A 23,378-nucleotide genomic window follows, 5' to 3' on the forward strand; every position below is an offset into this window, starting at 1 on the left:
AAGGACACAAGAAGGGCCTGCTGGATCAGGCCAGTGGCCCATCTCGCCCAGCATCCTGTTCTCACAGTGGCCAACCAGCAAGCAGGATCCCAGCACAAGAGCATTCTCACCTCCTGTGATTTCCAGCCACTGGTCTTCAGAAGCATTGGCTCCAGTTGTGGAGGCAGAGCACAGCCATCGTGGCTGACGGCCATTGATAGCCCTCTTCTCCTCCATGAATTGGTCTCATCTTCTAAAGCCTTCCAAGTTGGTGACCATGGCTGCCTCCTGGGGGAGCAGGTTCCATAGTTTGACTATGTGCTACATGAAGAAGGACTTTCCTTTATCTGCCCTAAATCTTCAACAACTTGGTTTGGCAAAGCACCTGCAGCATTAGCTATGTCAGGAGGATGAGACCCAGACAATGATTCATAAAAAGAATTTACATCAGCCTATCTGACCCATCAGGCTGAAGTAGTTAATCATTGGCTTGTCTCCTGGATCTTTATGTTGCCTTTCACCCCCAAGTCAGTTTGCAACTGTTTTACAATAAAGCTATCCAAAACAACAATAAAACAGTTCAAATAAAACAAAAAGGAAGAGCAAAAGGGTAGAAATTGTCAATAAAATGCAGCAACAACAAAGCATTATCTGGTTCAGAGGTAGCCTGCTTGTGAATTGCCAGTCTCTGGGGAACAGCAAAGGGAGAAGGCTGTGTGGGGCTTGTCTCCTTTGTACACACCAGACATTGAAAGCATATGGCTTCCCCCAAAGAATCCTGGGGACTGTAGTTTTTTGAAGGGTGCTAGGAATTGTCATTGCCTGAGAGGTAGACTCAGGTTTGCAGTATTCTTTCGGGGGAGCTGTGTGCTGTAAAGGTGCTTTAAATATGTGGGTCATGTGCTTCCATGGACACATCCTGCCAGCCGCTGTGGGAGGCAGGAAGCTGGATCCTGAATCTTCGGCTTGATCCCACGTCTTGTGCTTTTGTGGTTGCAAAATATCTTAACCTTGTTTACGGGATGCCATGAGAGACAAACGTCCAGCCCACAGAAACGCACCAGTGGATAAAGCTGCTTGTGAGGCCAGTCCAGCTTCCCATCATATTGATGGGATCTGAAGCAGGCCTGTGCATCTCATCTTCAGTTCTGGAGAGGGTCAGCTGAGAGCAGGTGCAGCCTAAGAGCTTGAGGACCATTTCTTACTCCCTTGTATTGGGGGCCGTGCCACACTCTCTCTGGCAGCTCTGAGAGACATACCCAGCCTACAATGTCAAGCTAACACTGAACAATGTCACGCTAACGTAGAGCAGTGCTACCAAGATGCAGGCATCCTACAACAAACTAGGCTTTTAAAGCAAATTTGCTTTCAAAAAAGAAACAATCTGTTCTGCTTCCGACAGCTGGTCATTGAAGCCCTATTGGCTGGTGGTTAGAAAACTCACTCAGGCTTCTCAGATTAGCTACTTGGCCATTCATTTTCATGGCTGATGAGAGCCGGAAACTTTGGCGTGGATGTTTTTTATGGAAACTGAAATACCCTCAGGGTGTTTAATTCTGGCTCGATAGCAGATCCCACTTTTGCACAGCCTTTTGATGAAACCATAGAATACTCTCAGCCCTGATCATCAGCAGTGTTACTATTTGATGGCCTGTAAGCTTTAAGAATGCCAGACTCCCATCTAGTCAAGCGTCTTGTTCTCACAGTGACCAACCAGATGCTGCTAGGAAGCTCAGAAGAGGACTGGAGCGCAGCAGTCCTCTCTCCATGTGTGATTCCCAGCAGCGGGGGTGCAGAAGTACTGCCTCCAACACTGGGGGGTTGAAGTGCTACCGCTTGTTAGAACAGTGAACATTTCCTTAAATACAGAGCTATAGGGTGGCTTCTGGAAACCTATCCAGAAAGCTTGCCCTGAAACAGGTTGCAGAAGGCTCATGTGATCCTCATTTCTCCATCTGTAAAATTGGAATATTAAGCACCTTCCTTCACAGGACTGTGAAGCATAGGAAGCTGGCTTACCCTAGTTCAAACTATTTGTCCCTCTGGTCCAGTGTTACTTCCTTCGACTGGCAATGCCTGTCCAGGGTCACGGACAGAGAGGCCCTACTTAGCATTCTCTGCTTCATCCTCTTCTTGCTGCTTCTGCTGCTGCTGCTGCTGTTAATGTTGACCTGGAGCTGCTAGGAGTTGAACCTCAGGCCTTCTGTAGCATGGAATGGATGTGTAGATTTTAAGATGGTCTGTGTACTGGGGTAAAATGCATACAAATAACTAAACAGTAATGATATAAAGGGGACCCCATGTGAGTTACGTAATAGAGGACGTGTGTATCCTCCATGATGCAGTTGTGGGAACATAGGGAGCTGCCCTATAATGAGTCAAACCATTGGTCCATCTGGCTCAATATGGCCTGTGTTGATTGGCAGCAGCTCTCCAGGGTTTCAGGAAGGAGGTTTGCCCAGCCCCACTTGGAGACACCAGGGGATTGTCCTTGGAGCCCTTCTGCCCTTGAGACAGATGCTCTACTGCTAAGCTGTGGTCCTTCCTGTAGCTGGTCCTTGAAGCTGCAAGAGGGCAGTCCTCACCACAACTTAAAGGAGCCTCACAGTGGTCAGAAATTGGTTTTAGAGGAAGCATCCCCCAAACCCAGTTCTCTCCATTCTTCACAGGCAAACTCCCATCCTGGCTTCTGCTTGCACACCATGCTTTGTTGTCAGTATTCCCTGTCGGTATAAATCCAGGTACCTGGGCAGCCCTAAGCCCCCGCCAGTTTCAGGAGTGGTCATTCCAACCCCCAACCCCCCAAATAACATGTTTCTACCCTGGAATGGTAGGTGCTCCCTCCTTTCATTTACGTTGTGAACTCCCCTGAGACCTACGGTTGAAGGGCAGTATACAGATTTAATAAAAAGTTTAAAAATAATAATACCCTCTCATTCCCCCCTCCCCCTCAACTTCTAGTGCATCTTCACTGAGAATGCCAACTTTACTGATATTAGGAATGACGGCAGGAAGATGTTTTCTCAAGATTCGTTTCTGTCACCCTGTCTTTTCCAGGAGAAAGAAAGGAATGCTAGGAGAAAAAAGAAAAAAGCCCCCACCATCCAAAACGAGGAAACGGCCTTCCCTCCAGCAGCCGAAGACGAGGAGATGGGGCAAGATGGGTCAGGCACCAGTGGCAACGAGGAGGAGATGGCTGAGGATGCAGAAGGTAAAGTACTTGCCCCACTTGTTCTGTCTGAGGTAGACAGATAGGTAGACAGCTAGGTAGACGGGCAACTCTGCCTCACTGTTGCTGTCCTGCCAAGGGGAATGGCATGAGAGGCTTTCTCTGTAACCTGGGAAATGTCACTGCTTCCGTATGTCTGCAAGAGCAGTTGCCCAGCAGAGAAGGGAGGAAGCTGGCGCCCTGAGGGATGTGTGAGGGTGAAACTTTCACACAGTGTCAGAGATGTGGGAAAGCTGACATTTGACTGCCCTCATGCAGGCAGAGAGCCAGGCTCCTTCACAAAGATGCTGTTTCTTGTTTGCAGAGCCTGACCGGATGTTTGTTTATTTTAGGAAATAGGGCATCAACCAAGAAACCCATACATCTAAATATGCATGTGCTGTTCACAGCTAGGGCAGTGCCCGCTCTCAGCTTCACACCCAAAGCGGTGTGCTCTCTTAGTTCAGATTGTTGGCTTGTCTTCTGTGCATTGCAATTTATCTATCTATTTAGCAGTCTCTCCTCATGGGGGGGGGGTTGTCCCCCCATTCCTGGCCCCTGAATGTTTGAGGCCCAGACTAAACATTACACTATACACAGGTCTGCCCCCCTAGCAACAGCAGCTGCACGTCTAGCTCCTTGATTCTCCCTCCATAACATCTGTTAGCACTTTCTTGTGTTGTAAAGCTGCAACACAGCATGTTCCCCACACACCAGCAGCATCCAGTGAGCAGTGTGTGGCATGAGAAAGAGGGAGAAAACACACAGAGACACAGCACTGTGATATCTCAACACATATAAGGTGTTCGAGAGTTTGGGAATAGGGAAGTTGTGAGGCTGATTTGGCAGTTGTGCAACATCTGATTTTGGCCCCTCAGAGCCACTGGACGATCAGTAAGTACAGTGGAGTGTGCTGTGGGATCTCCCCATTCCACTGAAGCAATGCCATTGTCCAGTTGGCACCAGAAAGAAATGGGAGGGAGCAGGGAGAGGATGAACTGAAAATGCTCAGCCATAGTGATTTCTCACTCAGGAGCAGAGCCAGCAAGCTTAGGAGAAGTGTGTGTAACTTATAATAGTCACCCCACTTAACTTACGTAGGAGTGATTTAATAGCTTTAAAACACACAAAACCTCATTGGCACTGGAGTGAAGGGCTAATGGTATGCGCAACTGGAAATCTTTTCAAATCAGTGTTGTAAGTGCCTCATTGCAAAACAGTTTCCAGGTAAATCTTCTGTGTCAGGGCAGCAGGCATGACTGGGAGATAGCAGTGAGAAAAAGTGTGCATCATCCAGATTCAAATTGTAAGAGTAGGCTCAGATGTTGAGGACATCTTTCGTATGCTCCTCACACACCCCAAAAGGCGGGTCGCTCTGACAGAGTTGGGAGCTTTGCAACCTCCGTTCTATATAACTTGAAGGCACAGGGATAACTGTCTTATCCAGAATGGGATATGAAACTGAACAGACCTTTGAGCCAAGGTGGCTAAAATGTCACAGGAGCAGAAATGTCAGGTCAGCCTTCTGCCTCAGCAGTTTGTCATTTGACATTTGGGAGGCATTTCAGTGTAGTGAATACCAAGGGGGGGGGGGTGCGCGCGCATGTGTGCATTCAGAAAGGCCTAGAGGTGGTTTCATCACACCAGGACTTTTCCAGCCTCGCTCAAACGCACTGCTGGCTTTCTTTCCCATGATTGGTTTGCATTGTTCTTCCTGATCAACTGCCTCTTCCATGAGATTTCCAACATCTTCTCAATCACCCCACCCTGGCGCTTCACTGCCTTGGGAAGTAAAAAAAAAAGTTTTATGGTTTGAACCCCCAAACCTACAATCCTTTCTAAGCTGAGAAGAGAAGCAGGCTCATCTATTCCCTGCAGTGATGCATTTTGGCTAAACCCACCCCAGCCTGAATGCTGCAAATTCCTCCCTCATTGTCTGCTTTTGGAGCAGAGCGAGGGACTGGTTTTTTCACAGTTGCATGGCAAGTAAATAAACTCCAGTGATGCTTGGAATTTGGTTGGAGAGGCCAAAAAATGTGAGATATCCCCAGGCTGTGCGGATACTATTCCACTTGGTAGGAATCCAGCATAGCCCCCCAAAAGCACTTCCTTTCCTTTCACAAGATATGTGGGGACTTTCTTTCTGCATATAACCATTTTTGAATGTATTTTAATCTACGCCCACCCCACCTGGTACAGTTTGAGACAAAATCCCTAAACCCCATGAGTGCTTCACTCTATATTCAGATCCCTTAGCACCTGGAAATGTCTGAATGTTGCAGATTGTGATGAGGTCATCTCTCCTCCCTGCCGCCCCGGTCCAGAATTTTGGCTTCATGCCTCACTTTCTCCTTTAGTTATGGCAACATTTGCTGAAATCTCCATTTTAAAGCACACACTCAAATTCACTCTGCCATCCTTACAATTCCCTTCTTGGATACGATCCCAGAGTTAGGGTGGAGCATGTAACACAGTCCCCTCCACCCCACCAGAGGTCAGAAACTTCTTGTTTGAGCCAAAAAGGATATATAAAGATATACACTATAAGCTTTTCTTCCACTGTGCCAGAAATTCCAGATTCTACACTCGAAACAAACAAGGGAAATTTAATAAAGTATATCGAAATCTCTTTGTGGCATGTCCGTGCGGTGGGGGAAAGGAATACGGGGACACAGCAGTGGGTCTTGTGTGACTAGGGTAGTGGTGAAATGGCCAACTGCAGCCATCTACGTAGATTTCTATGGGGGAACCAGCACCTTCCCATCCAGGGAGGGTGCTGATTCGGTCATTAAGACCCAAGCAGTTTGTCCCTGTGCAAGTGGCTGGGTCACTGAAATGTTAACTTGTCCATGCAAAACCCATTCACGTAGAAGCGGTTCCCAAGCAAGTGGGGAGCCCTCTGTTTCAGATTGTGGCCCATGGCCACTGTTACTCACATGAAGTTGCATGACACACACCAGAGGATCTTCTCCATGCTACTGCAACTGTTTTAGTTATTTCTGGAGGGGGGGACCCACAACCAAGCCACTGCCAAGAAGACGAGTTTAACAGGCCTGCACATGCAAGCAGTTTCATGTCTACATTGGCTGGCAGCTGCTCTCCAGAGCTTCTGAAAGACACCCTGCAAAATTTAGTTTTTGTTGCTTTTGCCTCTGGTCCCACCCCCCACTGACGTGCCCCTGCCCCCAAAGGAATGTGGATGTCAGGCTGAAAAAGGCTTTCCCCCCCCCTTCTGTGAGGTGTGATCCAGGCACACACACTTCTTTCTCTAACAGTATCTCTCAGTTGGGTCTGGATTGTTTGTACTCTGCATGTTGCACACAGGTTTTACCAGCTCACTCTGGCCCACCACAGCAGTGGGGGGATCTTTTGCCAAATCTGCAGCAATGTAACATGCCCCTCCCCACAAAGTGACTCCACCTCTTGCTCTTCTTTTATTAATAGTTAGCTGCATTTCCATTTTAGGGGAATGCAAGATTTCCAGGCAGTTCTTCACATTTTAATTATTAACCTGGTCCTTAGGATTTGGAAGGTGTTTGTCAGATTCTTTTTTATTTAATTTCTTACTGACCTTGACATGTTTATCCCTTCTCTTTGACTAGATTGGGGGGTGGGCATATTGGAAGGCTCCCTAGATCTCTTCACAGATGGTCTGATGGGAGACGGGGTTTTTGGCAGCCAGCACAAACACTGCCTCACTGAGGTTCAGAGGAGGCTGAATTATTTTTATAATTATTTTTACATGGAGAGATCTTGCTCTCTAGGCAAAACATACTAAGATCCATCAGAACAGACTGGAATTTTTTTGGAGAGAATGAGAAAGTTATGGAAGAGATTTTCTCCCCCCCCCCAAACCATTTCACAAACACAAAGATGGCTAAAATATGCAGATGTCCACCTACCTAGCTTCAAATTCATATACTCTAAGTCTTCTAGTTTTCTAAGTCTGTGACTTTGACAGTAACCTCCCCCTCCTGCACCAGATTCTTCCTCAGTTTTAAACTATTCAGTGGGTATTAGAAGGTATCTTATGAACCTTAAGGAATCTTCATAAGACAAATACTGAAGTAAATCCAAGGGGCACCTATAAACACTGTGGTCAGTGGCTTAATTCAGAAATAACCATTCTGGTTCAGCAACCTACCTCCACACCTCTCTCCCTGTGTGTTCAAATCAATACTTCTGGGTTTCTTAAACTTTTATCTCCCATGTGTTTGAACAACAAGCATTGTGACTTGAGAGATCCCTAAAAACAGGATATCCAACTGTGATTTAATATTCTGGTTATTAGTGATCATTCAAACCATACTTTCCCAGTTTGGGAAGTATTGAATTAAGGGATGTGATCATGGGGAAGGGGGAAGCTGTGGGCACGCATCTTGTTCCCTATTCAACAAATCACGACTCCTTGGACCACAATTGTTTTGTCTGGATGAAAATTTTGTTTAGGCAGAGATGGCCCATTTCAGTATTCTCAAGAGATGTCTTCTTCTCTAGTCAATGTTCCAGGGCTCTGAAGCATATCTTGTCATACAAACCAACTGCTTCCTGGCTAGTCAGGCTCTGCAATGACAGAGGCAACACTTTGCAGTAAGGACTGCTCAGTTATGAGCCATAAGCACTCAGGCATGCGAGGTCATCCCATGCAGAAGCCAGTTGGAGATGTAACATTCAAGTGTGGAACTCTTTATTACTCTCTCACACACATAGGGTTGCACCTGATGGCATTCGGAGATTAAATGCTCAGCAGAATCTCTGTTGGAGAAGCATCTGTTTCCCTGGATGTAATCACACTGAGACTAAGGACTCATCCACACTTCCTTTTGTGCCACGTTTTAAGGCACAGGTCTGGGATTTCCAGCTCTTTGTGTCCAAGCAGGGTTTTTTTTTAAACTTCCACTGCTTTCCCTGGGAAAACCCACATATTACCGCTAAATCAGAGCAAACTGCAATTGGGTTTTCTGCAGATTAGCTCCAATTCAATGGTAAAACATGGGTTTTCCAAGGGAAACTGCTCAGACTTGGCATAGCTCAGTCAGTAGAGCATGAGACTCTTAATTTCAGGGTCCTGGGTTCAAGTCCCACATTGGAGAAAAGAGTCCTGCATTGCAGGGAGTTACAATTGATGACCCTCCCAACTCTACAATTCCACGATTCAGACCTGGAAATCCTGTGGTGGTACCTAGAAAGCATGGCACAAAAGGAAATAGGGATGAGCCCTGAATTTGCAAAATGTGAAAGCTATGCTTACTACAGGAAATGCATGTTTGATAGGAAAGATCTTGTTCTGTCTAAGGTGGAAGCCATGCCTCTCTTTCACCTCAGAAGGAGAAAGTTCCAAGTATGTCTCATGGAGGAGGAGGAGGTGGGGCCAGGTCAGACATATCCAGAATACTCAAGTCGGGAGCAGTGTCCGGGTGGAAACCAGCAAAATGGCTGGGAAAATCCAGACATATGGCAACCCATGTCGGCAGGGTCGTTTTTGCCAATTTCCATAAAAATAGCTCAAAAACGTCATTTTTTGCGATTTTGCCATAAAAGCTCAACAACTTTGCCCCCAAAAATGTCCAGATTCAGATTTTTACTTTTTGAAATACGGCAACCCTCCCCTAAGAGCACCCATCTTAACACCAAAGGAAGGTCAGCATAAGGAGGACAGTCTAGGAAGCTTGGCAGTTCCTCTCTGTCTACCCTTTCTCATGTAGGTACATCAGCTTACAGCGTAAGTGGAGCTGTACCCTGACACTTCCAGCAGTAATCAACTAAATTTTACTCAGAGTACATCCACTGAAAGTAATAGGCCTCAGTTAGTCATTTTTGTTCATTTCAATGGGTCTACCTTGAGTAGGACTAGCATTGTATTCAACCTATACATATAAAAATAAAAACCCTTCCCCTCACTAGTGAAAGTGATGGTCCAAACTTTTACCACACCTTCAGTAGCCAGTGGGTAAATTATATTCCTTTGGGGTATGAATCCAGCTAGTAGACGGCCAATTGGCCATCCCTTGGATAAAGCATTGCAGAGTTCAGCCCCCCTCAGTGGTTTCCTGTAGGTGAAGTAGAGAGCGATTCTAGACCATATTAGTGATTTTGAGTACAGAACTTGAAGTCAGGGATAGATTAAGTTTCCTATTGATTATAGGAGAGCAACCTTCAGTTTGAGACATTGATTGATTAGGTCCTTTTTAAGCAAACTGCTTGGACAGTTCCTTGTGTTATCACAGCTGTAGCCCTGGGTATATTTTTAAGTTGTAAGTCTGCAGACAGTCTAGCACAAGCAAGACATTTTTATAAATCATTCTAGATGAGTCATATTCACATGTGTAGCATGGGGAAGGTGTACATTGTGTGAAAATATGTGCTGTGTTTAAGTGTGGTATACAGGTGTGGGGTGTGGGGGGGAGGGTGGGGTGTGTGTGTGTGTGTGTGTGTGTGTGTGTGTGGCTGCTTCAAAAGAAGGTGTCAAGACAATATCCTTGAATGTATCTGTAGTGAAAATTCCATCTTTAAAATATTGCCTATAATAATAATAAATAATAGGTGCATAGAAAAGAAGATTTGCACTCTGTGTGTATGCCATGCACCCAATGCAGTTTAGGGAAATAATCTATCAAATTTCTAGCTTTGCACCATGCCCTGTTCAGACTGTTAAAAAATAAATAAATCAGCTTGGGGATGTGGGGTGGGGGCTCATAGCTTTATGTGTTACAATTTGGGCACAGCAAATGCTACCACACCAAGTATAAATAGAAAATAATGTGGCTACTAGGATAGATGGCTGAGTGCTCCCTCCACTGTCGGAAGCAGTGGTTGCTGGGAACCACAGGCGGGGAGGAGAGGGCTGTTGCACTTGTGGGCTTCCCATAGGCATTTGGTTGGTGACTGTGAGAACCAGATGCTGGACTAGATGGGCCACTGGCCTGACCCAGCTGGGTTGATCTTGTGTTCTTAATGTGTTTTTCTAATTCCAGTTGCAGTGAATAATAGCTCAGACACAGAGAGCCTCCCTTCTCCAAGACCAGAAGCCAAAGAGAGCACAGAGAATGGACCCAAACCAGCCCCAGACACCAGAAGCAATGCTGGAGAAGAACCGGCTGTTAAGATGGAGGAAACCGCTAGCTCCCCAGAAGCAAATCCTGCCACCATCCAAGCAGTGGAGGAGGAGGCCCCTGAACCAACTTGCACTGAAGAGAAGCCACAAGAGGAGCAAACAGTTGATGTGGTGAAAACGGAAGAGGCTGAGGAAAAGCCCAAGAGCCCAGAACCCAGCAGGGGTGAAATAAAAATGGAGAAGGGAGAGGTCTACCAGGAGAAGGACAGTGACCAGGTCACAGAAAACAGCAGCAGCAGTGGCAGCACCAGCACCAGTGTTGTGACAGGGGCTGAGGGAGCACCCAAAGCAGAAAAGAAGGAGAACCACAAAGCTGGGAAGGGAGCAAATCCTGACAGCGACTCCAGCGCCACGTGCAGTGCCGATGAGATGGACGAGCAGGATGCTGGTGACAAAAGCAAGTGAGTGAGGAGCAAATGGAGTGGGAAACTTGGAAGAGTTAAGAGGCCTCCAGACACTCCGTATTTTGGGAAAGGTTTGCAAAATTAAAGTGGATTATTAAAGTGCTTTGTTGCCGTGGCACAACAAATCCACATTAAAAAAGAAACTTACTGTTTTGCAGTTAGGAAAGTGACAGGGATTGCATTGCGAAGTGTGGGGTGAGCAAATGATTAAAAGGAAGCAAATCAGGATGAATACTCATTGTTATGTAACCTCCCCGCAAACAAATCAGCACAAATTCTCAGTAAAGACCAGATATAATCCAACCTTTATGCCCGCAAGCAAGGATGAATGCTGAATGGATAGATCATATGGAGGAACCCTTATAGAAGCAATCTTAATACCTAAACCCAGCTGCCAAGTTACCTAAGCATTTTAAAAAAAGGTTTAATGTTGGTGTCTGGAGATTTGAAATCATGTTTTTCCTGAATGGAGTGAGGGCCTCTGTAGAACTGTGTCTGGTTTTCAGTTGGGTGGGGTTGACTTGTGTGTACCAATCACAGGCAATTAAAGGATTGTAAGGGACACCGACTTTTCAACGCATGTTAACCCATCACTAATGCCTTCAGGGACCAGAGAAGGGAAGTTGTTTTGTGTGTTGTAATTTATGGAGCTTTGTAGGATTTTGCTTCCATCTGCCAAAAGTTCTTTTGATCAGAAACTTCACATTCTGGGTGTTTAAATGCCTCCTACTTGATTTTATATTGTTTAGGTTTTCTTATCAATTGGGGAGTGGGGCAAGGGGAGGAATTGGAAAGGAAATGAGGGGCAGAGGGGGGGTTGAGGGGGGGATTGCTTTTTCACTGTCCTGAGGACTCAAGTCCCAGCCATCCAGCAGTGAGAGACAGTATCTGGATCTAGGAGTGAGAGTTGTGTTTGTTGCCAAAGAAATATGACTTCCTGTACGCTAACAGAACAGCCTGCAAATTTCTCTTAACGGCCTATGGATGGGCACCATTCCTGTAACCAGCAGCTTAAAAGTCGCTGACTTATTGCACTGCTATCCTCAGTGGGGTTTTGCACTTGCTTAATGATTTGTGGCGCCTTGGCTCTTCAAGCCTCACATTGCCAGTGACAGTAATTGAAAGGGCAACTTTATGGCCCTGGTGCTTATACTGTTCAGGATCGATGCCCATTGTCAGGGGTTAAAGAAGGTCATGTGATGCAATATGGTCACATCTCATGCCAGTGGCCTGTTCTTGATTAGGACAAGTGTCTGCTTTCGCTGGGTGACAGGTGATTTGTGGTTTAGTGTATAGCCTCGGTCAATTTCATTAAATGCCTCTTGGATCCATACTCCCATACAGCCATTCATCAAGTGAGGGTTGGGCACTTGCAGGAACAAACAAAAGCCTTTGGTTCATTGGGGGCACAAATGTTTCCTTAGGGTGGAAGCAGGCCAGATGTGTGTGTGCGCGCACACACACAAACCCAAACAGTAAAGAAGTAGCTGTATTTAAATATGAGTGAAGGTTAATGGCTCTGATTCTTAGGCATCTGCTTAAAGTTCTGGTTCCCAAACTCACAGGGAATCTTGGCTTTCATCTAAATGAGACAGTAAGCTTGCAGACAATGATTTATAGATTTGCTGCTGAGACAAATACTTTGAAAATGAATTAAATAAGTCAAATATGCTATAGCTACCTTAGAGTTATGGGAGGCCGTCATTCTCTCTTTGCCCAATTATAGGTGCTCACAGTGTGTTCGGTCTGCATTTGGCGTCCAGCGAATGGCTTATTCAGGAGAGCCCCTCCCCTTCAGTCAGGCTACCCATAGTTTCTGGAGGAGGTCCAATGCAGGGTATTGGTTAATCCAGAAACGTTTTTTTAATCACACTGATCCTTCCATCCCCAGCCATTGTGATTGCATCACTCCCAGGGCACTTCAGACCTAATGTCTTGCCCTCACCCTGGCTGTAGGATTCTGTGCTTGCCCCTGAGCCCTTGCAGTGGTCACCCCATAGTCCAGGAGGCACATCTTCCTGCTGGAGATTAAAAAGCCCTGCTCTTTTGTTTATTTTTAACTTAGAAGCTTTCTTGCCCACCCTCTGCCCATAAGACCCTGGGGTCTGTGTGTGTGTTTACAACAGTAAAATATTTAATTATAAAAATAAAAACAATTACATAAAACAAAACAGAATAAATGTAAAAGTAAGTTCAAAACGTTCCATATATCAAAAATTAAAATTAAAATTTCACATACAAAACAATACAAACTTTAAAAAACCATACATAAACAGCTTTAAAATAGATGTAGACTCGGATCAAATATCTCCGTTTAAAAGACTTGTTGGAAGAGGAGAGTCTTCAGTAGGCACCAAAAAAGACAACAGAGATGACTAATACCTTAATGGGAAAGGATGAGAATGTAGGTGCCACTGCACTGAAGCCTGATTCTTGTATTGTGTGGAACTGTCCTGGCTCCCTCCCAGCACAGAGAGACAGAAGCTCTTCCTTATAAGTAAGTAGGATATATTTATTCAGGCAAGTAACAGGACAGGCTCGGCAGCAAACACAGTACTCAGGAATCACAATTCAGGAGTTCTGTAGCAGAGCAAGGAGCTGAGACCTGGAAGGGAGCAATGAAGATGTCCCAACAAGTTTTCCTGCCACTCCCAGTACCTTTCATGGTCAAGATGTTGTGTGTTCACTCAGGTGACCTTCTCGCCCGATGGGAATATCAGAATTGCAGGTGTGCACTATGTTGGAAGGGGGTGGGTCTGCTCCCATCTGCGAAGGTGGCACCTGGTCCTAGGCGACAAGGCTGCACTCTCCCTGTTTAGGCGCCTGTTTAGCTGCCTCCTGTTCAGCCTCTCCTCTTCAGCTGTCCAAAGTGCTCCCCAGCCTCCACTGTGGCTCCCTGTTCCTCAGGAAGGTCAGAGAGGAGAGCTGGCACCCCTGCTTCCCCTTCCAAAATTACCAAAATCTGATTGGAGACGGGAATCCAACCCAGATTCTCCCCATTCAGCCTCTCCCCCCATTTCTTCCTCCTCCTCCTGTGTCAGTCTGCCAACCCATGCCTGATCCTGACAGTTCTGCAGGACTAATGACGGCAATGGATCATAGAATCACAGCATTGTAGAGCTGGAAGGGACCACAAGGGTCATCTAGCCCAACCCCCTGCAATGCAAGAAGCTTTTGCCCAACGGGCTCAAGCCCATGACCATGAGATTAAGAGTCTCCTGCTCTACTGACTGAGCTACTCCAGGCTCCTCATATGATGATATCTCTGAACGAGGCTCCGTTAACCCTTTCCCCCTGACAGTGTCTGGCTGGATGAAGGCCAGCCCAATGCCATAGGCAACAAATGCAGGCAGCTGCATTCCTCTCTTGTTTCTCCTCTGCACCTGGTGGTCTCTGCTGCCTCTGCACATGGGATGTACTCTATGACCAGTAGAGGGGGCATTTAAACAGGGGCTGGGTGGCCATGCTGTGCCAAAGGTTGGGCTGGGTGATCTGCAAGATCCATTCCAAACGTTAAGTTTTTGCAGACCAACTGTAGGAAACCTCTTGATACTTGGCCAAGCCTACCTGACATCATATACCATAAGGGGTACGGGGCAGATGAAAATAAGGCTCGTGGCTGAAACCGGGTTGGTGGCACCTGTAAGCCCCTGTGTGCCTTTTGCAAGGGCTGCCAGGATCTCCAGAGCAAGCACCCACAATCAGCTGTCCGTTGCATTCAGCTACACGGTTTTACTTCAAACCGCAGGTGCAAAGGAGCATGGGTCACCTGCCATCATTGTGTCATTGTGGTTGCTACTGGCTGCCTGTCCAAGTTGGCCTGGGGGTGTTGGTGTTGGAGGAGGAAGTAAGGCTCCTGTCCTCTCCTGATGCTCGGCTGGGTGGCAGGATGGGCCCAGGCGCCACCATTCACTGTGCCTCTCAGCAGTTTAGGAGAAGGGCCTGCAGCCAGATAGAAAGGCCAGCACAGGCAGTGAATTGCCAGCATGCACATTTTAGCAGCGGAAAGCTACGTTGTGGGTAAGCCCCGAGGAGAGCAGTGAGATGAAGCACAGTTCATAGACGTGGTGCTCAGGGAGTACTTTGCTGGCTGCCCCCCATCACTCTGCCGCTCTTGCCAGCTCTTGCCAAGCCAAAGCAAAGGTAATAACAGCTTTTAGCTCTTTCTGTTGTGTTTTTTAAAAAAACCTAGTCCCCCAAGATAATTATCTTTACATATATATTTTATAAAGACTTCTGGCAGTGCTAGGAATAAAAGTTCAGCTGTAGGTCATGCTAAATATAAATGAATGCAGAAGGCCAGCCTGTAGAGACATAAGTTAACTGTTGTCAGTTCATTGCTAAGAGAGAGGTAAGGCTGTTAATGTCAGGTGACCAGAGAATGTTCTAAGGTGCCAAGCAGAAACCTTATCCTATTTGCTTAGTACTTTAAAACTTCCTGGGACAACATTTGACGGTTGAACCTGTTGCCCTTCCAACCTGTTACCTAACAGACTAGGACTCTGACTACCCTGCCCCATAAATGTCCAAACCCTGGTATCCCCTGGCACTAATACGCCACTGTTATGCTCCAAGGGCTGCCCTCAGGAGCCAGGATCTCAGCCTAAGGAGGTAAAACACATTTATCCAAGTGCTTACCCAAGCAGGGTTCGAGGTGCAGCACAGTCTCAAACACAGAGGGTCCCAAACATGATCCAAAAGTGAGGTTGGGAAACAATCCGCCATCAGTATCAAAAGAAGTGCAAGCAGCGAGGAGGACAGGAATGGAATCAGGGTCAAGAAGCCACAGACCTCTCTTGTTTCCAGCTCAACAGGGAGACCTTACATACTCTGGCCTCCTAGACCATGCCTGAACCCCAACTGCTGGTTGTAAAGAAGTTCCAGGGATTGCTTACTGACTCGTCAGCCCCTTGGTCGTGAGCCATGCGACAGATCGGGATCCATAGATCCATTCTACGTCCTTGCTCTTCAGTCTGGGCCTAGTCTCCTGGCATCTGCTTTCTAAATAATAACAAATAAAATAAAATAAACTGAGGAAGCAAGACTGAGAACTGGGTGTTCTGAAAGAAACCCTGAGGAACCTTTTGTCAAGTGTTTGTTGCCCTTGTGGCAGCAGCTGAGAAGTTCTGATATGCTCCTCAGTGATTTTTAAAAATTTGGTGTTTTTTTAAAGCTCAATTTCTGGTCAGTTATCCCAAAGTAAAGGGAACAAAATACACAGACAAGCACGCCCCTTTTTGCCAAAGCTAGTGAGTTTTGCTATTTAAGATGTCTTAGTTTAATGCACTGGGCTGCTTTTTCTTACCCAAGTGTCGCAAGATGGAGTAGCGAGTAAGAGCCCGTGATGTTAAACTGTTAACAGTTTTTAGCCAGGAGCAAACATAATTATTAAGCAAAGCTCCCAGAGGTAGGTATCCTAAATCTCTTGAAATATAGGTGAAAGCCAGTAAGCGCAGATGTTTCCAAGTGCCTGCTTCAAGTTGTAAGACTCACACTGGGGTGAGCAAATGTGTAAACAAATCCAGGACTGAAGCAAGTAAAGTAGCAATAACCGGATGAGCAACGTTATGTGGGCTTTTTCTGCTCTGTTACCTTTGGCTTACCTCTTTTTCACCAATTGTCTTCATTCAGGTGCTATTGGCTAGTATCCATGAGGTAGTTTTGCCTCTTACGAACATTCTACCATAGAGCATGGGTAGGCAACCTAAGGCCCGGGGGCCGGATCTGGCCCAATGGCCTTCTAAATCCGGCCTGCGGACGGACCGGGAATCAGCGTGTTTTTACATGAGTAGAATGTGTGCTTTTATTTAAAATGCATCTCTGGGTAATTTGTGGGGCATAGGAATTTGTTCATCCCCCCCCCCAAAAAAAATATAGTCCGGCCCCCCCACAAGGTCTGAGGGACAGTGGACCAGCCCCCTGCTGAAAAAGTTTGCTGACCCTTGCTCTAGAGTGACCACAAAAAAGAAACTAGGCTATGCAGATCTAGAGGAAGCTTGATTTTTAGTGGCTAGGCCCCAGCCTCTTATTACAATGTCAGCCCTCTTTTATTGCTCGCATGTAAGTGAATGCTGCCATTCACTCCTGGGTCTGGGGCAGGGAAAGTGCTGCAGTGAGGATGGATAATGTGGCAGCCACTGAGGGGGATTTCCCACCACACAAACACAAAGAGATCCACATGAGATGAAGTACCCTACCTGTTGTCCTGCCAGGCATTTTGCTAGTATCTCAAAATTTTCTTATGAGGTAGATACTGCAAAGGGTTTCCAACTGCATATCTGTGAGGCTTGTCTCTGGCAAGCAGTTGCACCATAGTGGAGCGAGTTGTTGAGCTTATTTGGCTGCTGATCATATAAAAGAACTCATCTGGTCTCTCCCTCTCCCTCTCTCACACACACAACATGTGTGCGCGCACACAGATACACACTCCCCATCATAAAACACCTTCTTGACTTTCAGACTCTCTGTGTCCTTGAACTCTGTGCTCTTCCGCTCTAGTTAATCCAGATGTGGTCATTCCTCCCCTTCTCCCTGTTTCCTCTCCCGCCTCCTCTCTCCGTAACCAGATCCTTATCTCTCTCTTGCAGAGCATGTCACTAACTGAGAACAGAATTCAAACTTGCTGATTAACTATTGGCTCCCTTTTGCCTCAACTCTCCTTTAGGCTTGCAGCACGAAAGGCCAGCTTGGCCTAGTCCCGATTTTTTGTTGGAAAGCTGTTTGCCTTAGCTTCTGCTCCGGTTCTGATAGATCACTGTATTTGGGAAGGATTTTTTCCTCTGCAGGTGGCTTCTGAGCAGGGAAGGTCATCTGCTGCAATTCTGTTCCGATTGGAGGACACATACTGCTACCACATCCCTGAAAGGTGGCTATTCTGGTCAAATCCACACCATACAGTAAAAGAATATGACTCCCCCAAAAGAATCTTGGGAACTGTAGTTTGGGAGTTGCAGCTCTGCACAGGTAAGCTACAGATCCTAGGAGTCTCTGGAAGAAGCCAAATGCTTACATTGTGTGGTGTGGATGTGACCCCAGCCTCTGCTTTAAAACCTCTTCAAAGGAAGAGCCTGAGGCTTTTGGAGACAAGTCCGTCCCACTGTTGTACAACTTCATACTGTCAGGACATTCTTCTTCATGTTTTCTTTTTCTTAGAATTTGAACCTGCGCCTCCATGGACAGCTGTGAGTCCAAAATGACTCCAGGCTGCGCACCTGGTCCTTCAGGGGCACAGTTACCCCATTCAGGACCAGGGAGTCCTCCACACCTGCCTGCCCCCTGTCCCCCCAAAACAGTACTTCTGTCTTGTCAGGATTCTCCCTCAATCTGTTAGCCGCCATCCATCCTCCAACCGCCTCCAGACACTCACACAGGACCATCACCGCCTTCACTGGTTCTAATTTAAAAGAGAGGTAGAGCTGCGTGTTATCTGCATACTGATGAACACCAAGCCCAAACCCCCTGATGATCTCTCCCAGCGGCTTCATATAGATCAGGGGTCAGCAAACTTTTTCAGCAGGGGGCCGGTCCACTGTCCCTCAGACCTTGTGGGGGCCTGGACTATATTTTTTTTTTGGGGGGGGGGAGACCAAATTCCTATGCCGCACAAATAACCCAGAAGTGCATTTTAAATAAAAGCACACTTTCTACTCATGTAAAAACATGCTGATTCCCGGGCCATCCAAGGGTTGGATTTAGAAGGTGATTGGGCCGGATCCGGCCCCTGGGCCTTAGTTTGCCTACCCATGCTATAGATAGAAAGCATGGGGGAGAGGATGGAACCCTGAGGCACCCCATAAGTTAGAGCCCAGGGTTCTGAACACTCATCCCCCAACACCTCTTTCTGGACATGGCCCAGGAGGAAGGAGCGGAACCACTGTATAACATATTGTACAGTACTGTACATATTTGAAGATGGCTTTGATATACGTGTGCCCCTTTATCATCAGTCCTCAGGACTAAACAGGACTAAACATTCCCAACGCCTTCAGGCTTTCCTCAGAGGACTTGATCTCCAGGTTGCCTGATGGCTGCTCAGAAACTGATGACAGAGGATCTTGCCTGATAGGGAGGAAGCGCTCTTGAGGCAGCACTGGAGGTACAGACTCAGCAGCACAGACTCACAGTAGCCTTTACACACAGACGAGGTGATGGGAAAGGTGAGACTAATCAGGCAACAGGCCAGCCTTGCAGAGTCCTAGATCAGGGCAAGGAGTTTAGAACTGCGTGGAACCAACAGAATTGTCCCAATTCCCACAAGTCAAGCTTTGAAAGGTGGGGCAAGGCAAGCTTGCTTGCAAGACCCTTGTGCCTTGCGAGACTGCTGAGCCTGCAGCCGCTCACTGTGTCAGGGGTGATGGTCTGTTCCTGGCAACAAGAGTACCACCCTCCCCTTCTGACCTTGGTTCTTCCAGCCCTCATGGTTGATTGACACCCTCCCTGGATTCCACTGCCGTGCTCCTCTTCCTTGGGATGGAAGAGGCGAGGTGGGAGTCCTGCCTACCCATACAGAGCAGTTATATCCTGGAAAAGGGTATCAGCCACTTTCTTTACTTAGAGTGAGGTATGGGCAGGTGATAGAATCATAGAATTGTAGAGTTGGAAGCAACCACGAGCGTCCTCTAGTCCAACCCACAGCAATGCAAGAATCCTGTCCACAGTCATCCCTGGGTGAGCTCAAACCACCAGCCTTTTGGCTAACAGTCAGACACACTGACTCATTGTGCCACCTGCTCTGAAGAACTGGGTAGGTAAGCGATGGCACCAGCACAGCTGCATCTGGGCACAGGGGCTGCCAAGGCAAGCAAGTGGCCCTTTTTGCTGCCACATTGTACTGCTGCCTCATGTTTAGCTTGTGGTCTACTGACACGTCTACTGCTGTTCTTCCTACCTAAATGCAAAAAATTTACACTTAATCTCTGCTGGCATTCATTTTGTTCATTTTGGCCAAGTTCTCTGTTCTGTCAGTATCATCTTGGATCCTGTTTCTGTTGGCTTAAGATATCAGCAACTCAGTAACTCCTCTGCTCCTCTAGTCAGTCATTTCTAGAGCTGCTTTGCAGCGTCAGGCCCAGGACAGAACCATGGGGCACCACATGTTCAGGTTGACAAGAAGCTGCTGGTAAGTACTTTTGAGGTGCAGTCAATCAGCCAGCTGCAAATCCACCGAACTGTACCAATATCTAGCTTGCATTTTACCAGCTTCCCAACAGAAATATCACAGGGTGCACATGGACACCTGGAAGGTGGTTGGCAGGTGGAGGTGGAGCAGGTGCAGAAGGCTGCTCTTGGGATTGGTCTAGATCAGGGGTAGCCAGTGTAATGCCTCCAGGTGTCTTTGGACTCTGGCTCCCTTAATCCTCAGCCATCATGACCAATGGTCAGGGGTGAGACGAATTGTTACACAAAATCATGTACAGAGATACAGATTATCCATCTCTGATCCCTGAACTGATTGCTTGCTTTGAAAGCAGACTGTGGGGGTCTGTAGGGTCACAGTTTCCCTATCTCTGGCATAGGATTCCTGACATAACAGTAGCCATTCTTAACTGCAGTGCTTTGTGTTTCCATGCAGGCTGATCTCTTCCCGGCCCAGCCTCCTCAACGCAACTAATGACACCCGGCTCAGCTCCTCGCCTCAGAAGCCGCTGGACTTGAAACAGCTGAAGCAAAGAGCTGCTGCCATCCCGCCCATTGTGAGTAGTGGCTCCCAAACCAGCTCCAACACCTTCCTCAAAACATTTTGCTCCCGCTGTGTTTCAACCCAGGGATTTGAGGAGAGGGTGACCCCTGCAAGACTGTGCTTGGTAGGAACAATTTGCATGGGCCATTCAGCTCCCCCAAGTGACAATGAGTTGGCCCCAAGGCTGAAGGGCACCTGCCATTTGCTGTGCTTTTAGTCAGGCAATCAGCAGGTTTTATCACACAGTTCAGAGCTGGGGAACCTCAGACCGAGGAGCTGGGTCTGACCCTCCCAGTCTCTCCGTTCTGGCTCTTGAACGCTTATTTTTTAATGTTTATATACAGTGGTACCTCGGGTTACATACGCTTCAGGTTACAGACTCCGCTAACCCAGAAATAGTGCTTCAGGTTAAGAACTTTGCTTCAGGATGAGAACAGAAATTGTGCTCCGGTGGCGCAGCGGCAACAGGAGGCCCCATTAGCTAAAGTGGTGCTTCAGGTTAAGAACAGTTTCAGGTTAAGAACGGACCTCCGGAATGAATTAAGTACTTAACCCGAGGTACCACTGTATAGCTTAATCATTCCTATTTCTAAGTGGCATACATAAAATCAAACCACAATGGGACAATAAAGAATAAATATTTGGGACAATAAAGAATAAATATTTTTCATAGAACCAAATACTACCTCAAAATGTTTGCCGGAACAAGAAAGTCCTAGTCATGTACCTGAAGTTCAGCAAAAAGGATGCCCGTCTCATCTCAGTTTGGCTCATTCCATAGGCTTCAGCTACAGTTAATGCACATCTCCTGGCAGTTACGAGACGTGCATCTCAGCCACGGGGACCACTAGCAGAGACTACCCCAGAGATAGCAGGGATCAGGTTGGGATATAAGGGACCAGGAGGTCCTTGATATCAGGAGGTCCTTGATATCCTGGACCCAAGTTGTTTACAAGGGCATTGGAAATTAATATAAGACTCTTGAACTTACAGTAACTCAGTAGCATATGGCATCCAATGCTAGCTTTTAAACAGTGATGTTTCTGTGCTGGTGCTAGTCTGCCCCTCCAACAGTGCAGTTACAGCATTTTGCACCAGCTGAATCAGGCACACACAGATGCAGAAATCAAGCCTTGCAGGGTGCCGATCTTTCCCTGCCCCAGCCCTTCACTTAACTATGCCAATGCCTCTTGTTTGACGAGATGGGGAGAGACAAGTGTAGTTCTAAACCTCTGACATTTGCATGGCTGGAATGTTGCCCGCTGTAGAAAGGTAAGAGTCATATTCATTGCCCTGGCCACTTTTGCCTCTGGCCTTGCTCACCCCAGCATGTGGCTCCCAGAGGGAAATGAGGCCCTTGGTTTAAAAATGATTCCCATGCTGTTCCAGTTTCTCTTTCCTGTTCCCCAGAAGGAGGGAAAAGTCAGGGGCTCAGTGAGGATGAACTGGCTTTTTAAAACCTCTCTGCAGAAGTGTGGCATTCATTCATACCCCATGGAGTGTGCATGCATGTGTCTGTTTGTACACACCAGCTGCAAATGGCACGATTCATCCACTTTTTCCCTTCTTCCCTTCCCTGCAGATTTCAGAAGGTTTACAGGAGGGAGTGCTGCAGAGCGGAAGCCTGAAGTCTCAGGTGCCTCATCACGCTTTGGCCCTTTACCAGCAGCAAATCACCATGGTCCACGAATCTGCCCATGAGGACTCTGCACAGAGTAAGCAGCTGCAGCTGCAGCCAGCTGAAAAGGACCCCCCGCTGAGCAGCAGTCCCAGGGCCCAGAGCAGGAGCCCAGCTGTGGTTGATAAAGAAGGTGTGTGGGTGTTTGGGGTCCGGGGAGGCAGTGGTCACAGAAGTGCAGGAGAGGGTGGAGATTAGCCCCCCATGCCAACCTCATGGGCTCTTTGGAAGCTTTCTCTGCCTCCCTTTTTCTCTGTCTCTCTCTCCACAGAGTCAGGCAGGCATGGCTAATTAGAGGGAACATCGTGTCTCGCTCTGCCCTGATCAAATGCCAAGAGGCGGGAGATCCCTCTTATTAATGTCCCCGGCCGTTGCGTTTGGAAGCGGGGCAAGGAGACCTGGAGCAGGGCCAGGGCTGTGGGGTGAGCTACTCCCCACTGCCTTCAGAAGGCTTTTAGCGTTCAGCTGGAGACATTATTTCTTGGAGAATCAATGCTAATGCCCTGACTGGAAGGGCAAGGCTTCCTGTAAAAGATTCTCTGCTGCATTCACGGTGGAAATGGCTAGGGCACCTAATGGGCAGTTTGTAGCTTTCTTCCCTTCTCTGTGCCTCCCTGGTATTGATTGGCAAAACACTTGAGGAGGCACTGCAATTGGTCACCTCATAATGCATGTCTAAGAATCCTTCCGCTGCTGGGTGGCTCCCTTCTGTGCTAAGAGAGAGTGGAGCTTACTGGGCCTCTGCCTTTTTGCATACGGACATTGCCTTATACTGAGTCAGACCATTGCTGCCTCTTGATCAGTATTGCCTACACTGACCGGCAGCAGCTCTCCAAGATCTCCAATTCTGTTTGGAGATGCCAGGGATTGAACCTTCTGCATTCAAAGTGGATGTTCCACCCCTGAGCTATGATATATTATCTTTAGGGAGACAATCATGTTTTGGGGGGGAAATGTGAGTAGCAGAGGAAGTCCTTGTCAGTAGGCACTCCATCCTGCCATGTGAAGTGTTTACTTATGAGAAGATTCGCCAGCAGGGAGGTCTCCAGCTTGCACATGAAGCTGCCCTATACTGAGTTGGACCGCTTGCCAGTCTGCCACTTTCCAAGGCTAATTTATTTAAATAATTTTTTATCCAGTTCTGCAGTAAGAAAAATAAAACTAAAAGCCATAGCGCAGCTTACAAATTGCTGCAAACAAGGCAGCTCCTGCCCTCAGGTTTGCATTCTATATGAAGACATGACACAAGAGGAAAAGGCATTGGGAGGGAGGAGGAAACAAGAAAAGTTGGGTGCAGTGTCTTAATCACAAGGTGG

The 23,378-nt window shown here is 47.2% G+C and overlaps 1 protein-coding gene across 23 annotated transcripts in view; it reads left to right on the forward strand.

Annotated features, from left to right (window-relative positions):
• NCOR2 (nuclear receptor corepressor 2) overlaps positions 1-23,378 on the forward strand; it is a 389,949-nt gene that overhangs the window by 297,785 nt on the left and 68,786 nt on the right. For 22 of the 23 annotated variants that reach the window (XM_081174437.1, XM_081174418.1, XM_081174425.1 and 19 more), the window contains 4 exons: positions 3,037-3,190; positions 10,162-10,702; positions 20,277-20,397; positions 21,967-22,195. In XM_081174437.1, the coding sequence (XP_081030563.1) occupies positions 3,037-3,190; positions 10,162-10,702; positions 20,277-20,397; positions 21,967-22,195 (1,045 nt within the window). The remainder of the gene's footprint in view (positions 1-3,036; positions 3,191-10,161; positions 10,703-20,276; positions 20,398-21,966; positions 22,196-23,378) is intronic. The other variant, XM_081174422.1, reaches the window with a different exon arrangement.

This window comes from Podarcis bocagei (genome assembly GCF_964188305.1).
Source record: "Podarcis bocagei genome assembly, chromosome: 16".
Lineage (NCBI taxonomy): Eukaryota > Metazoa > Chordata > Lepidosauria > Squamata > Lacertidae > Podarcis > Podarcis bocagei.